A 15,445-nucleotide genomic window follows, 5' to 3' on the forward strand; every position below is an offset into this window, starting at 1 on the left:
GATGGAAAGAAAATTATCTCAGACAAAAAAGAGAAGAGACAAAAAAATGACAAAAAGGTATGTGTGAAAAATATACATGAATACTAACTATAGAAAAAACAATATTTAATAGTATTTAAAAATGTAAAATTAAAATGCATAAAAATAACAAAAGGCAGGAAAGAAGTAAACAGATTTAAAGTGTAGTAAAGTCCTAACATAGTCAAGGAAGTAATAAAAATATTAATTTATATTAGATAAGAATGCATACTTTAATGTAGGATAACCACTAAAAGCATGATAAGAGATTATATAACAAGCCAGTAGAATCATTGAAAAAAAAAAACTTGATTAATCTAAAAGAAGAACAAAAACAAAGATGAGATGGAAAATAAATAGAATAGTAAGGTGATAAGTTTTAACACTATATCAATAATCACATTAAATATAAATGGACTAAAATTAAAAGACTAGATAAAGAAACAAAACCCAAACTACAGAGAGTGAGCAAGTGACACAATTTAAATAAGAGAAAAAGGGATGTTTCCTAACGACAGAGGGGCTAATGCACAAAGAACACGGCAACGCCAAATCTGTGCGCACATAATAGACTAACTTTGAAATATACTAAAACTGACAAAACTGTAAGGAGAAACACATAAACTTACAATCACAGTGAGAAACTTACCTCTTTCAATAACTAGTACGAGCCAACAGACAAAATCCCAAAACAGTGAGGCTATATTAAGAACTGAACGAAATATCAAACCTGAATGAACATACTTAGAATATTCCCTCAACAATGATAAAACACATTCCTTTCAACATCTCCTGAGTCATTTATCGAAACTGCCCATATACTGGAACATAAAGCAAACCTCAACAAATTTCAAACAGTTGAAATCATTCAGAGTATGTATCTAAATTAGAGTGGAATTAAACTAGAAATAAAAAACAAAAAGGTAACTGGAAAATTCCCAACTGTATCTATTTACTTCTGAATAATCCATACACTTCTAAATGATTTGTCGGGCCAGAAAAGAAATAGCAATAGAAATCAGAACATAATTACATAGCATTACACAAACTTGAGGAACGAACTTCTACTTCTGACCATGACAGAGTAACTGGTTCTGAACTAGCCATCTGAGATGATTTTTTTTTTTAAATGTTACAAATCCTTTGACTCTTCTCCTGACAAGAGCTGGGGTTCCCTCCTCCTGAGTCTGGGTGGACTCATGACCCTCTAACCCAAGACTGGGGCAGAAGTGACACTAGGTGACCTGAGCCTAGATTACATTAGTCAAAGTAAAATCTTCCTTGTGTCTGCATTTTGAAGTCTCAGCCACCACATAAAAAGCCTGACCCCTCTGAGGCCACCATGCCACATGGAGACCCAGGCCCCACGGAGTGAGCGCCACGGGCACCCTCAAAGACAGGGTCAGCTGTGCTCTCCACCAACAACCAGCATGGATCGCCCACCGTGAGTCAGCAGGGTTGCCTAGTCTAGTCAACTTCAGGCAAGTGCAACTGCGCGAGAGACCCCAGGGGAAGCTGCTCAGCCGCTGCCTGCCAAAATCCTTGACTCGCAAAATACAACTGTTTAAGGTGGTAAGTTTTAGGATACTTTGTTATGCAGTAAGAGAACTGGATCACACTCCCTCTGTAAACAGTGATAAAACTGGACAAAATGTTGGAGGAACGCACACTCAGGCAGTGTTAAACTGCCAATGTCCAAAGGGGGAGGCCCAGGGTCATCCGCTCTGCCTGGGGGCAGGGTCCAAAGGCAGTGAAATGCCTTTGGAGCTCCAAGGGAGCTCCCGGGAAGCTGAGGAGGCAGAAGTCAGGGCTCAGGGCAGTTTATAGGAATGCAATTCTGGAGAAGAGAATTGTATGGGGGAAGGAGGAGAGGAGAGCTGTCTTCAGAGAAAGACTCTGAGTGCAGGCATCGCTGGACATGCACAGGCTGAGGTCACTCCAGGCTCACCAGATCACAGCAGTGACGGGCTTGAGAGCAGAACGGTGCAGTCTATAGTATTAGGGGAAGAGCAAGGCAAGGGGAATTTGGGGGTTCCAGTACTGCCATAGTGGAATCATTTCATTAACATCTTAATACCCTCAATAAATTCAATTAACCCTGGCCACTGTGGCTCAGCAGGTTGGAGCGTTGTCCCTTAAACCCAAGAATCACAGGTTCAATTCCCAGTCAGGACACATGCCTAGGTTGTAGGTTTGGTCCCAGGTCAGGGTGCATGTGAGAGGCAAGCGATCAATGTTTCTCTTTCACATTGATGTTTCTCTCCCTCCCTTCCCTTCTCCCTAAAATCAGTAAGTATATCCACAGGTGAAGGTAAAAAATATAGAAGCTGAAAAATAAGAAAATAAATCCAATTTAAATAATTGTCTATTAACAACCCTACCATCTAGCTGAGACAATAAAAAGGCTGTTCCCAGGCATAAGAATGGCAGTCCAGAGCAGGGATGTCAAACTCATTTTCACCGGGGACCACATCAGCCTCGCAGTTGCCTTCAAAGGTCCAAAATAATTTTAGGACTGTAAATATAACTAGTCCTTAACTGTTAAGGAGTTGAAATTACATTCAGCCCTCTGAAGGCAACTGCGAGGCTGGTGTGTCCCCCAGTGAAAATGAGTTCAACACCCCTGCTCTACGGCAAGACCTATGGTAGCCCCTCCTCCCCAACAGAGCATGAAACCAAGCACGCACGCCACCTGCAGGGAGACGGCACTCAGAGGCTGGGTGCCGCTGAGTCAGACTTGGGAAGCATCTTGGGCTCTTCACAGATCAGTATTATACAAGAGCGTAAAACCAAGGCCCTCCAAGTTGAAGGTGATCAAATGTTATTGAACAGTCTGCTGTATAATGTACTACGCACAAAGACTATTACTTAATTATGAATTTTCAAATACGCAAAGAAACAGGAGAATGTGATCCATAGTCAAGAAATATTCAATCAAGAGAAAGACAGCCAAGATATTAGCCTGCCAGCCACGCCCTTCCTGGAGAGCTCACCCATAGTAACCAACCATAAGAAATAATAAATGTTATTTATCTATTTATAAAACCTGCCATCTTAACTATTTTCTTTTTTTTAAAGGTTTTATTTATTTATCTTTAGAGGGAAGGGAAGGAGAGAGGGAGAGAAACATCAATGTGTGGTTGTCTTTCAAGTGCCCTCCACTGCGGACCTGGCCCACAACCCCTGCATGTGCGCTGACTGGGAATCGAACCAGTGACCTTTTGGTTCACAGGTTGGCACTCAGTCCACTGAGCCACACCAGCCTGTTTTAAATCAGTAAGTTTGGGGGAGACCTATGACACAAACTAGTAACTGAAACAGAAACTCAGTACCTGGGGTGCTGACACAATAAAAATAAATTGAGATAAAGCACAGCATTGTGTCTGGGATCAAGTGGTGAGTGGAAGACGGAAGGGCCATGAGGAGACGGGCAGAATCCCAGAAGCAACCCCACACCTGGCCGGCACCGCACACTAAGAAAGGGAGCCCCACTGCCCTGAGGCAGAAGGGACAGCAAAAGACAGGTTCCATCTGGAAACGGCTGTAGCTAATCTAAGAGCAACATGCAACCCAAGGCATCTGGTGACTGGCACTTCATGGCCTTCAGCCAGCTTCCTATGGGGACAGTCCTTCCTTGCACCCTCTGCCAAAGGCCTCAAGTGACAAGAGGCTGACACTACGTCCTCAAGAGCTCCCCTCCCAGTCTTACCTCCAAGGGTTTCTCATCTCTCTGGAAGAGATTTTTCAAAGGGATCGGAATCGGAAAACAGAGGTAACAGAATGTTTCCTTGTCTCCCAACATACAAGTAATCCAAACATGGGAGAAATAAAAATAGAAGTAAAGACTCCAGCAAATTATTCCTGGAAACCTCAGAATCACCGAAGGCCAGTGCTTCCCCTACCTGCCACTCAGCACTGTAGGGAGGAAGTGGTTCTAGACGCTGCAGCAGCCTGATGTTCTACAGCTGGAGTGGCGCCAGGGCCACGTCACTCCGCTGGGTCTCCTGCCCTTCTCAGGGTCTCCGATTGGCAACCTCTCTCAAGAGGGCTAGACAGCCCTCCCCTAGCATTTCCAGTGAGCCTGAGAGCAGAGAGTTAGAGGGGCAAACAGGACCTCTTATCCCCAAAGTGGAGATTTTAAAAGAAGAATGAAGAGAATAAGCCTTTTTGCAGCCTTGGGGGATTATGGTACTGCCTCCCAGAGCTCAGGCAAGTCAAGCCCCACACTGCTGTTCAAGTCACCCCCATTCTCCCTCCTGGAAATCCATTTTAAATGGTGGCAGAGGCAAGAATCCCATACAGAGTTTCCATAATACGCAAACTCCACTAGAGTATCCACGATACACAAAAGGAAAACAGGAGGGCAAAGAGAAACACAAACCACTCATTCTACTTCTTTCATTTGAGAGGGGACTTGGGTACACACACTAAGGTGATAATTCTCCAAATCTGTGACTGTTGTGCCTGTCCACCTGAGAGTAAAAGACAGTAAACTGGTCCTAGGGAAGAAGAAGCTTGCTAGTAACCTCAGGGGAGGGGAGATCAACAGAGCCCAGGTGCTTTTCCATTCTATTGACAAACGTTGTGTAGCACTGATGCTACAAACCACAAAAAAAGTAACACCATGAAAATTCCCATAAGGATTCAGCAGTTGAGAACGGCGTGAACAAGACTGGCTTCGCAAGCACAGCATCAGGCTCAGTAGCAGACACCGCCCTGGGAAACGAGAGAATGCTGCAGTGCCTACTTCCTTCCCCAAGTGCACGCACATACAACCGAGACGTTTAAACAAGCCCTTCAGACACTGGCCAATGTCGGGAATCTCTGATCTGAACGCAGAGATCAGGATAAACTGAGGGGCAGAAGCTGTGGAGGGCAGGACCCAGTGAGCAGTTCCCGCTCCAGCCTAAAGAGAACACCATTTCCCCTGTCGCCTATGACTAAAAAACAATTTTTAAAAAGAGAGCATCATTCGAAGTCACACCTTGGCAAATGGTAAACTTCTGTATGCCAAAGACCTGCTGGACTGTCTCACTAATTGAAGCCTTGAATGTCAACTCTGAAGGCAAAAAGCCGGAGGATAAACTGGTCACAAAAGGCAGGTAAGCCCTCTCTGGCAGCCTGTGTTCAAAAAAAGGCAGCGAGCCTCCTGGTTGGGGCCAGAGAAAATTGAAAGGAAATAAGTACCTATCTGGGAGCCCACTGCAGCTTTGCCTCCTGAAGAGTAAAAAGAAGAACAGGAGAAGAGTCGCTGGAACAAAGGTGATGTGGAGGAAAGGAGCGCTGCAGTAATCCGGAACCTCACAGGGTGATCCCACCCTAAGTCCCCAACGGCCAGGGCCTGACCGGCAGTCAGGCCCAGGGCCAGGGCAGGTTTATCTGGAAGGTTTGTCATTGCCTTAAGCAAGCCCTGTCTACCCGCAGTCCCGGCAGGGAAGGTTAACACATGTCTGCAACTATCTGCATTCCAATCACAGAGAGTTCCTTGCCTTGCTTTCTCCCACCTCCATGTAAACTCACGTTCCCTCCTTAACTCCAAACCCATAAAAAAAATTGCAAAACTGTCATTCCCTGGAGCACTGGAGATCTTGCTCCCAGGCATGTCATCGGTTTGGCTCAAATAAACTCAGTAAACTCTTCCAAGATTTTTCTACAGGTGTGGGTGTTTCTCACATGGACAGCACTGAGGACGAGTGGAACAGGAAACTGAGACAGAGTTAAACAGACAGTTTACCGCCACTGTAGCACTGGTTTTCGGACTACAAGAAGCACCACCTTCATTTGGGAGGAATAATGGTTGTTAATGCTGCTGTTGAGTTCTGTTTAGTTTACATTTACATTGGTGAAATATTATGTTCTTTATATTATTAAATATTTTACCACACGTTTTGCTTCAAAATTTTCCCATTTTCTTTTTCTAAAACCTAGGTGCATCTTATGGTCTGAAAAATATGGTAAATTGCAAGATCCTGTCTTTTCCAACCAAGGACACTTAAGAGTAAATGGTTTAGATGGGGCCAGCTTGCTCACTTGGTCAGAGCATTGTCCCCATGCGCCAAGGTTGGGAGCTTGATGTCTGGGGTCAGAGCGCATGCAAGAACCAACCAATGAATGCGTAAATAAGTGGAACAACAACAACAGCAATAAAAGAGTAAAGGTTTATACTTCTCCCCAACCAGAAGAGAGAAGAGAGAGGCAGCAAAAACAGTTAGTGCCATTTGTGCCAACCACACCCAAGGATGGATAAAGTTAAAGGAACAAATCTCACTTTGGTGCATCAGCATAAGACTGATGAATATGCTATTGAGATCTTCCCTAAAGAAGTCCCCTAAACTCACAGTCTTAAAACCTTCAAGATGAAAAAAACAGAAAATATTAAGTAAATAAATAAACCCCTCAAGATGAAGGGGCGATGTGGGCTCTCCCTCCCAGGAGCCTGCCTGCACCGTCCCCTTCCCCTCACTTCCCCAACAGGCATGCGTCTCCTAAACTCTAAGGGACCCCATGAGACTTGCAGCCAGAAGAGCAGTAGGCAGCCCCAGCTCACCCGGGGCAAACCCCCTGAACCCATCCCCAGGGCCCCTTTCTCTGACTGTCCAGGCGGCCGACAGCAGCCCCGCCTTGGCTCCACAGGCCTTTCTAGAGCCAAAGCAGCCCTGCCCCGTTGCTCTCCTGTTGCTTCTGCCCTAAGCCCTTCTCTGTTTCACTGTCCCCACCTTTGATAAACACGTGAAATCTTCCCTTGTGTGAAGTCACGAACCCATGCACCACGGCCCGAGGCAGACCCGTGGTAACGTCCCCAAGCTGGAAAGGCAGTCAGCAGTGGCTCTCCCAGGACGGTGTGCTCCAGGGTCTCCGTTCTCCGGATGCCTGCTGCACTAGGTCACTGCCAAGGAAAACCCTCCCCCATCTTCACCTTCTCCTTCTCCTCAGGTTCAGTCACAAGTTCTGTGGCTGAAGGAGGTACCCAAACACCCCACTCTACTTCTCTCCAAACCACTGTGTTACCGGGTCCGGATTCCAGTGCCAGCCACCACATAGCCCCCTGCCTCCTTTTCGGTGCCCCCCAGTCCACACCACAGAAAGAGTGAGCTCTTTGGCTCTGACCATCTCTTCATCTAACAGTTGCTGTGTCAGGTTCTAATAACTTGATTCTAACTCACACCCTCTTTTAGGTCTCTGCTGAAAGGTCAGCCTCCAGAAGGCCTCTTCTCAGTTTTTCCCTTTGTATTTCAGCACCCGCTCACCGTGAAAAGCTCCGGTGCCTGTCAATACAGCTGCAGAGAGAAAGTTCACTGCCGCTGCTGCTGTCCCTCCTGGAACGTTCGGGGAACTTCCTTCAAACTCGGCACATCTGGCTTCTATACTCTAAATTGGACCAAAGACCACTTGAAGATTTCAAAAGATGATTCAGAAAAAACTTTAGAACCTTCCCTTCAGCAGGCTTGCTGGGTAGCCCTGAGGTCAGGGCAGGTGAACCGACTGGTGAACAGCTGCAGGGGCAGCACCGGGCCTGTGGGGAGCTGCCCATTGCCAGCTGTGCCCCAGGCTGTCTGGCAGCGGCTCCCATCATGAGTCCAGCCCCCGGAAGCACGGGGGTCCGGTCCACCAGCACTGCTGGTTACCCTTCAGTTAGAGTTACTGGTATTACAAATATGACCTCATTTGGGCCTCCAAACAGCCCTAGTAAGTTGATGACACTATAATTACTCCCAGTTTGTAGATGAGGAAACCTGCCTCACAAAGCTATAAGCAGTGAAGACGGGATTTGAACCTGTCAACCAGGTGGGTGATGTGGCCCCAGGGCTCATGCTTATAGCCCGCCACTGCACAGTCACTTGCTTCTCTGCCCCCATTTCCCAGGAAGTTAGGTAGAAAAAAGATAGATTTCAGAGACCAAGCACTCTGTCTTGGTTTACAACAAAGAGACAACAAAAACAAAACGCAGAGTGCTGGACCAATTAGCAAATCACTGGGGGAAGAGGAGGTGAAACTTGACCCCTATCTTACACACAAACCAACCCCAGCCCTGGCTGGGCAGCTCAGCTGGTTAGAGCATCACCCTGATATGCCAGGGTTGTGGGTTCGATCTCAGGTCAGGGCACACACAAGAAACAACCAATGAGTGCACAACTAAGAGGAATGCACAACAAACTGACATTTTCTCTCTCTCTCTCTCACCCCCCTGCTCTTCCCCCTTCCCATTTTTCTCTAAAATCAATTAAAAAATCAATTCCAGATGGATCATAGACCTAAGTGAAGATAAAACATTAAAATTTCTAGAAGATAATAGAATAGAATAGCTTCAAGCTTTTGGGGGAGACAAAGATTTCTTAAATAAGGCATAAAAAGCACTAAACATAAAGGAAAAAAAGATAAATTTGACTTCACTAAAATCTATTTATCAAAAATAAAATTTAAAACAAGACATAAAATAGCAAAAAAAAAATCCCACAATTAAGTGGGTGAAATTTCAAACAATATAGAAGGAAGAGACATACGTATGTCTGTATCTAACAAAAGACCCATCCAGATGTAAAGAATTACTATGAGTCAATAAGAAATAGGTGGAAGAGCATAAGGAAGCAAAAAATGTATTCAGGCACGTCGCGAAAGCGCAATGGCCATCAAAACATATGGAAAGGGCTCGACATCTTACACAATCAGGGAAACGCAAATTAAACCCACAATCAGAAGCTCCCACTCCATGGATGATTGGAAAGGAGTGTTAAAGTTCGTATAAAGTCACTCTGAGTAACTGAATCAATATATGATTGATCAATATATGTTTTTCTGATGCTGACAAACCAACCAATCGTCTGTCCCCAGTAGATCTCTGTCCTCTGTGCCTCTAAGCCTGGCACACAGAAAGGAAAGATAGAAACTGGTATCAAAATTGGCACAACTTAATTTCTAACAAGGCTGTTCTGGAAAAGCAGTTCAGCGCTCACAGTGCAAGTCTGAAACAGCACCTGTTAGGACCCAAGCAGTGAAGCCCGCCTGGGTCCCAAGTCTGTCTCAAACCGGGTCCCTGGGGACAGGCACACTTAGCCCCGCCCACCTCACCCAGAGGACTCTGCCCTTTGCTCTCCCTGAGCCAGCCGTCAAGGCCTCCGCCTTTCTGATTCTTAAACAAATTTGTTTCCACCCCGAGGCCTTAGCCCTGGCCCTCCGCCTAGCACATTTTACTCCTGATTCTTTATACCGCAAGCAAGGAGGACAAGTAGAGTGGGTCAGAGAAAAAGCAAAAAGCAAACTTCCTGTAGGAGTCAGAGACCCAGGGGTTCAGAAAGAGACCAGCTTTCTTTACCTAGCAGGCCAAGGTGGAGGGGGACCTGAGGTCCCCCTGAGGTCAAAGTTATCAACCTGAGGTCAAAGTTGACATCGAGGAGGCTTTCTGTCAATAAAATGGTTGTGAAGCAAGTTACCGAGGGGACTAAGCATGCCACGTATCTATCTGTGGTTCCAGGATCCTTGTCTCCTGATATGCCACATAAAATAGACAAGAATGAAATGAAAAAGAGAAGGCCTGTATGTTCTAAAAACATGTGCCATCAAGTCAGTTTGTGTCCAGATCTGGTTTACTTAACTTAAACCAGGGCTTCTTGCACCTTTTCGGTGAGGGTCCTGAGTGCCCAGAAAGACTGGATCTGAAGCTGAGCTAGCAAAAACACTGAGCCAGAAACACCAGGCATGAGGAAAGCCAATTCCAGAGGCACCAGGTTTTGAACCTCTACCTCTAATGATAGACCCCGAAGGTTCTGATACCCAACTCTGCCCATTCCAAAAGAACAGAGAGAGCCCAGCACAGACGTCAAGAGGAATAAAAACAAAAACCCAAGGGAATGAAAAACCAAAGTCAAAATTTTTCACAGCATGTCATGGTTCCCCTAACCTGTTATAAAAGTAAAACACTGTCTTCATCCCACTTTTTTAAAAGTCAAAGTCATGGTGCTGTTCCCAACAGCCAAAGCCTCCCTGCTCTGTCACAGCCAGTTCTCAGACTGATGTCCCACCAGTCAACAAAGGTCAAGGGGAGACAACACCCCAATCTAAAGTAGCAAAGCTAGAAATACCTTTATCTCCCTCATCCACTTCCTATCCTATTCTTCCCACCTTGGTAAAGGTTTCCTCACCCTCTCAGGCTTCACCTACTCTGTCTTCAACCTGCCCCATGTATCCAATAAGTCACCAAGTCCTATAAAGATAATCAAGTGGGAGAAAGTGTGTCAAATGCTTGTGAACAAAGCTAGTATTTAGAGGGCAATTTATAGTTTTAGATGCTTATATTGGGGGAGAGGAAGCCTAATGAGCTAATCAGCACATTCTTAAGAAGTTTGATGGTAATACAAAATAAGCCCAAAAGAAGTAGAAAGAGGAATATAGTAAAGTAGATATTATTTTTAAAAATATTTTATTTATTCATTTTTAGAGAGAGGGGAAGGGAGGGAGAAAGAGAGGGAGAGAAACACCAGTGTGTGGCTGCCTCTTGCGTGTCCCCAACCAGGGACCTGGCCCACAGCCCAGGCATGTGCCGTGACGGGGAAACAAACTGGAGACCTTTTGGTTTGCAGGCTGGCACTCAGTCCACAGAGCCACACCAGCCAGGGCAATAAAGTAGATATTAAAAGAGAACAAATAAAATAGAGGGGATCACAAAGCCAAAGGACAGTTCTTTGAAAAGGTTAATAAGATTGTTCCAATGTTTCTGCATACTCTGACAAAGCAATATAACAGTGAGCTATTGTTATCCACTAGAGGAAACTTCAAATAAAAAGCCTTGAGGTAACAGTTTCCTTTTAAAAAGGGCTTCTCAAGCTGAGCGCTAGTGACATGTTGGCCTGGATAACTGTGTGCAGGACAGGCTTTCCATGCAATGTGGGATGTTTATCAGCATCCCTGGTCTCTACCCATAAGGTGCCAGGAGCATACCCCCCACCCCTTAGGGGTCCTGATAACCAAAAATGTCTCCAGATGCTGTAAACTTTCCCCGGAGAGGCAGGAGCATGCCAGGTTCAGAACCACTGCTCAAAGGAGACAAAAGGGCCACTTCGAAGCACACCAACCAAGACCAGACTATTCAAAGTTAATCCTCACGTAAGAGTAGCTGGCTAGTGAGCCTCTCTCCTGTTGCTTCTTTTATCCTAGGCCTGTTTCACTTTTATCCTTCCTGTTTCACTTTAGTAAATGTACTCTAAAGGAAGGAAGGGAGGGAAGGAGGGAGGGAGGGAGGGAGGGAGGGAGGGAGGGAGGAAGAGAAAGAGAGAGAGAGTTGGGGGCGGGGAGAGGAGCTGGCTGTGAGGACTGTGGGGTGACCAGTGGCCAAGGGCAAGACTGAAGAACCAGGCATGCCATCTCAGATGCCCCAGCAAACCTGCACAGAGTGTTTGATGATGAGAGGACCAGAAATGCTGCAAGAGCTAAAACTGGGGCAGAGCAGCCATGAGTAACAGAAGTACCACTTATGGGGGGGGGGGGGGGGGGGGGGGNCCCCCCCCCGGCGGTCAGTGCACAGCTCTGACACTACAGTAAAGCATTAAAATGGTCCTCAAATCAAACCCCAGGAAGCTAAACACCTTAGCAGGGCAAAGGAAGAAGAGCATACCCATGGAGCAACTTTTATCACTCCATACTTCATAAGCAATGAAAAGACATCATTTGAAATTTTTAAAAAACTATTTCCCCTGAGAATTGTACAAATATTCTTTTTAAAATAATATTTTATTTATCTATCTTTAGAGGGGAAGGGAAGGAGAGAGGAAGAGAAACATCAATGTATGGTTGCTTCTCATGCATCCCCTGCTGGGAACTCGCCCCTGCCAGGAACTGGCCTGCAACCCAGGCATGTGCCCGTGCCCTGACTGGGAATCAAACCGCGATCGTCTGGTTTGCAGGCCCGTGCTCAATCCACTGAGCTACACCAGCCAGGGAACAAACATTCTTTTTAAAACATTCCAATGACACAGCTGCACTATTCTGAGACAAATCACAATTAAACCCCCACCACTTCCAAATAAATGGTAAAGTCTCCAGAAGCACATAATTTTTTAAAAATTAAGAACCTGACAAAGAGAGCCCTGGCTGGTGTAGCTCAGTGGATTGAGCGCGGGCCTGTGAACCAGAAGATCATGGTTTGATTCCCAGTCAGGGCACATGCCTAGGTTGCAGGCCGGTTCCCTGCAGGCCAATTCCCAGCAGGGGACCCACGAAAGGCAACCATACATTGATGTTTCTCTCCTTCTCCTTCCCCTCTAAAGATAAATAAATAAATAAAAATCTTAAAAAAAAAAAGAACCTGACAAAGAGAAAAGGATTCCAAGAAACCAAGAGGAAAGAAGACAAGATATATATATATATATATATATATATATATATATATATATATATATAATCTGTCCAGAAAAAGTCCAGCCATTGTTAATATAACAAGAACCATTTGCGTGACACTGATGGCACCTGGCAGCCAAGGAGAGTGGACTGGAATGCACATGTGTGAACAATGATGGCTTTACCGTACTAGTCAGTGGGGGTGGTAAACACCATTGAGTGAGCATGTGTGCTGTGTGGCTGTCACATTCAAAATGACTGAGTAAGAAGAGCAATGAATCTGCATCAAGTTTTGCATTAAGCCTAAACATTCCTCTGAGGAAACTATCTGGATGATTCAGAAGGCTGCAGCTATAAGCAACTAGAGGTTGGCAGCTTCATCACAAAAACGCATCCACTCATGCATCACGTCTTGTGCAGAGTTTTTGGCGAAACATCAAATCACCCAGGTGAGTCAGCCCCACAAACAGCCCAGATTTGGCACCCTGTGACTTCTGGCTTTTTCCAAAACTAAAATCACCTTTGAGAGGGAAGAGACTTCAGACCACCAATGAGATTCAAGAAAATACAACAGGGCACCTGATGGCGACTGGCAGAACTGTGTGAGGTCCCAGGGTGCCTACTTTGAAGGGGACTGAGGCACCATTGTCCTCTGCAGAGTGTTACCTTCTTCAATAAATGTCTATTTTTCATATTACATGGCTGGGTTTCTGGATAGAATATATTCCACTATACTCACCAGCAGTACCTCAAATCCAGTCTAAACCCGACAAGAGTTCTAGGGATATCTGAAAATATAACTCCCAGAACCCAAATGATAAAAAGTAAAAAGTGATAAAAAGTGATGCAGATACCTAGAGCCTCTAACACCATCTCAGGGACCAGGAGAGCCAAGCAAAACAGTCTACCAGTGCCCGTCCCATCACTATCTTCCCTTATTTCTACTCACTCTACTTTATAGGAAGGAAGTTCGGCAGCAGCTGAGGGAAACTCCAATGGAATAAGCTAGCAGTGAACAGCAAAAGATGCTGTCAGGAAACAAAAGACCAGTGATATGGTAACTTGTCTGCCAGAGATGAAGCGGAAGTGGGGAGAGACTTCTAGACGGTCTATATGAGGGGAAGCTGATCCCTGAACCACATGGCAGCTGCTAGGAGAAAGAACTGAAAGCAGGCGCATCGGTGAAGACAGAGGACTGATGTTCATTCTTCTAGAATCTGGAGAATGGCAGATTCCCGGGCTCCTTCAGATCCATGCACTGACAGTCTAGTGCAATGTGCCACTCCACTAGGATGGTCTGTTAGAACGAACCAAAAACGCTATTGCTCCATCGACAGGAAACTTACAAACAATTAGATGCCATGCCATGAAAGGCAAGAATTGAGAAGTCCTGTGCCCGGCCAGATGACCTCACATGAGACCAAAGATGAAAAGAAAAAGTCCAGTGCCACCTCAACAAGTTGGGGCCCAAGAAGGGGTGAGCCGAGCAAACCAAACAGGAGTGCTGAGGGGCCACCAGCTACAGGGGTGCAGTTCTCTTCCAGGAGGAGCACCGCATGGGCCCGAGAAGGGAACGGCGGAGCACAGCAGCACTACAGAAGCCGCACTGAACCCTGTGCAGCTGTGGACCCATCGGAGACTCTCTCCCGGGGGAACTCCCTCCTGCCCGCATGAGGGGAACTGTGAGTGTAATTTCAGGAAACACACAGACCAGTCACTGTCACCCCAGGCCTACCTGTGACCACCTCATGGGCCCATGGCCCTGGACCACCAAGTGTGGTCGCAGGCACTCTGCCACTGACTCCTCCAAGACTTGGGCAGTAGGCCCCGCTCTCTGATCTTGGGGCCTGTGTCTGCACGTCTGTCAAAGAGCTAAATAAACGCTGAAGGTCCCCCCAGCACTGAAGTGAGGCCTATACAGAACCACCCGTTTCCTGAGAAGGAGCACGTGAGCTCAGTGTTACTGTGTTTCCAACCCGTCCTCTCACCACAGAGACCTAAGAAACCCAACTGGAAGCACAGGCAGCCAACATTAGAAGCTAAATGGCTGCCTTAAAGGTTAGGCAGCCTCTGCCACCCACTAGAGCCACTCACCATCCAGCAGGTCCTCCTCCTCATCCCTGCTGTGCTCCTCCACTGCCACCTCTTCCTCCTCCTCCTCCTCTTCCGCATCCTCCAGCTCCACGTCCGGGTCCAGGTCTGGATCGCTCCCTGAGGCGGATTCGTCTGACATGGCTCCCAGAGGTCCTCAGTGGGCATTACCGACTCATGGTCCACTACAGGGGTCCTGGGAAGGGGACAAGAAGCATCAGATTCAGCGAGGGCTTCACTGAGGGACATGAGTATTTCAAAGAGAAAATGCTGTGGGTGAATTCCGTGGAGCCTAAATAGGGCAAGCTACCCAAACCCAAATTTCACCCTTCTCCACAAGACCACTGGCCCTGAGCTATGTTTTGGTGACTCTCTCAGCCGACCTCAGAATTTCCATTTTTTCATTCCTTCATGCATGAACTATTCCCTGAGCACTGGCTCTATCTGTATATACCTATACATATGCACACACACAGCTGTATAAGCACAGGCACTATGCTAGGCTTTGGGGACACAGTACAAAGCAGAAGCAAGCATGCTGGGGAGTGCTGGAAGATGGTGTGTACCAGCAGGAACTGCTATTTTATATGGGGGAGGGCAGGGAAGTCATCACTGAACAGAGGCCAGAATGAGAATGTTCCAAACAGAGTGGCAGCAAGGGCCAAGCCCTCAAGTGGGAGTAACTGGGAGTGCTTGGGAGACAGGAGCGGTCCTGCCCAGGACAAGTGAGGGTCCTGCCTTGGAGCTCAAAGACAGTCCATTGTCAAATCACCCAAAGGAAGGGCTTCTGGTGGGCATTCACCACACCATCGTCCTCTGAAGCATGTGGAAGCCCCAGGCTCCCCATGGCTCAGAACTGCCCTGTGCCCATCTCTGCTCTCAGGCCCTGTTTCGCCTCTTGGCACAGTTCCAGCTCCATTACTTCTAAGAACCCTCTGACAACTGCCCTGTATTTCTGGGATCACAGTCCCTCTTCTGAACTCCATTAGCCATGCTGACCATGCGGACC

The 15,445-nt window shown here is 46.6% G+C and overlaps 1 protein-coding gene across 3 annotated transcripts in view; it reads right to left on the bottom strand.

Annotated features, from left to right (window-relative positions):
* The window catches only part of RAD54L2 (RAD54 like 2), an 85,603-nt gene that overhangs the window by 40,671 nt on the left and 29,487 nt on the right, over positions 1 to 15,445 (bottom strand). For all 3 annotated transcript variants that reach the window (XM_037049596.1, XM_037049595.1, XM_037049597.1), the window contains one exon: positions 14,440 to 14,632. In XM_037049596.1, coding sequence (XP_036905491.1) covers positions 14,440 to 14,578 — 139 coding nt within the window. In that variant the 5' untranslated portion in view covers positions 14,579 to 14,632. The remainder of the gene's footprint in view (positions 1 to 14,439; positions 14,633 to 15,445) is intronic.

Source organism: Sturnira hondurensis, unplaced genomic scaffold, assembly GCF_014824575.4.
Source record: "Sturnira hondurensis isolate 20B ecotype Veracruz unplaced genomic scaffold, ASM1482457v3 Scaffold0006496, whole genome shotgun sequence".
Classification (NCBI taxonomy): Eukaryota; Metazoa; Chordata; class Mammalia; order Chiroptera; family Phyllostomidae; genus Sturnira; species Sturnira hondurensis.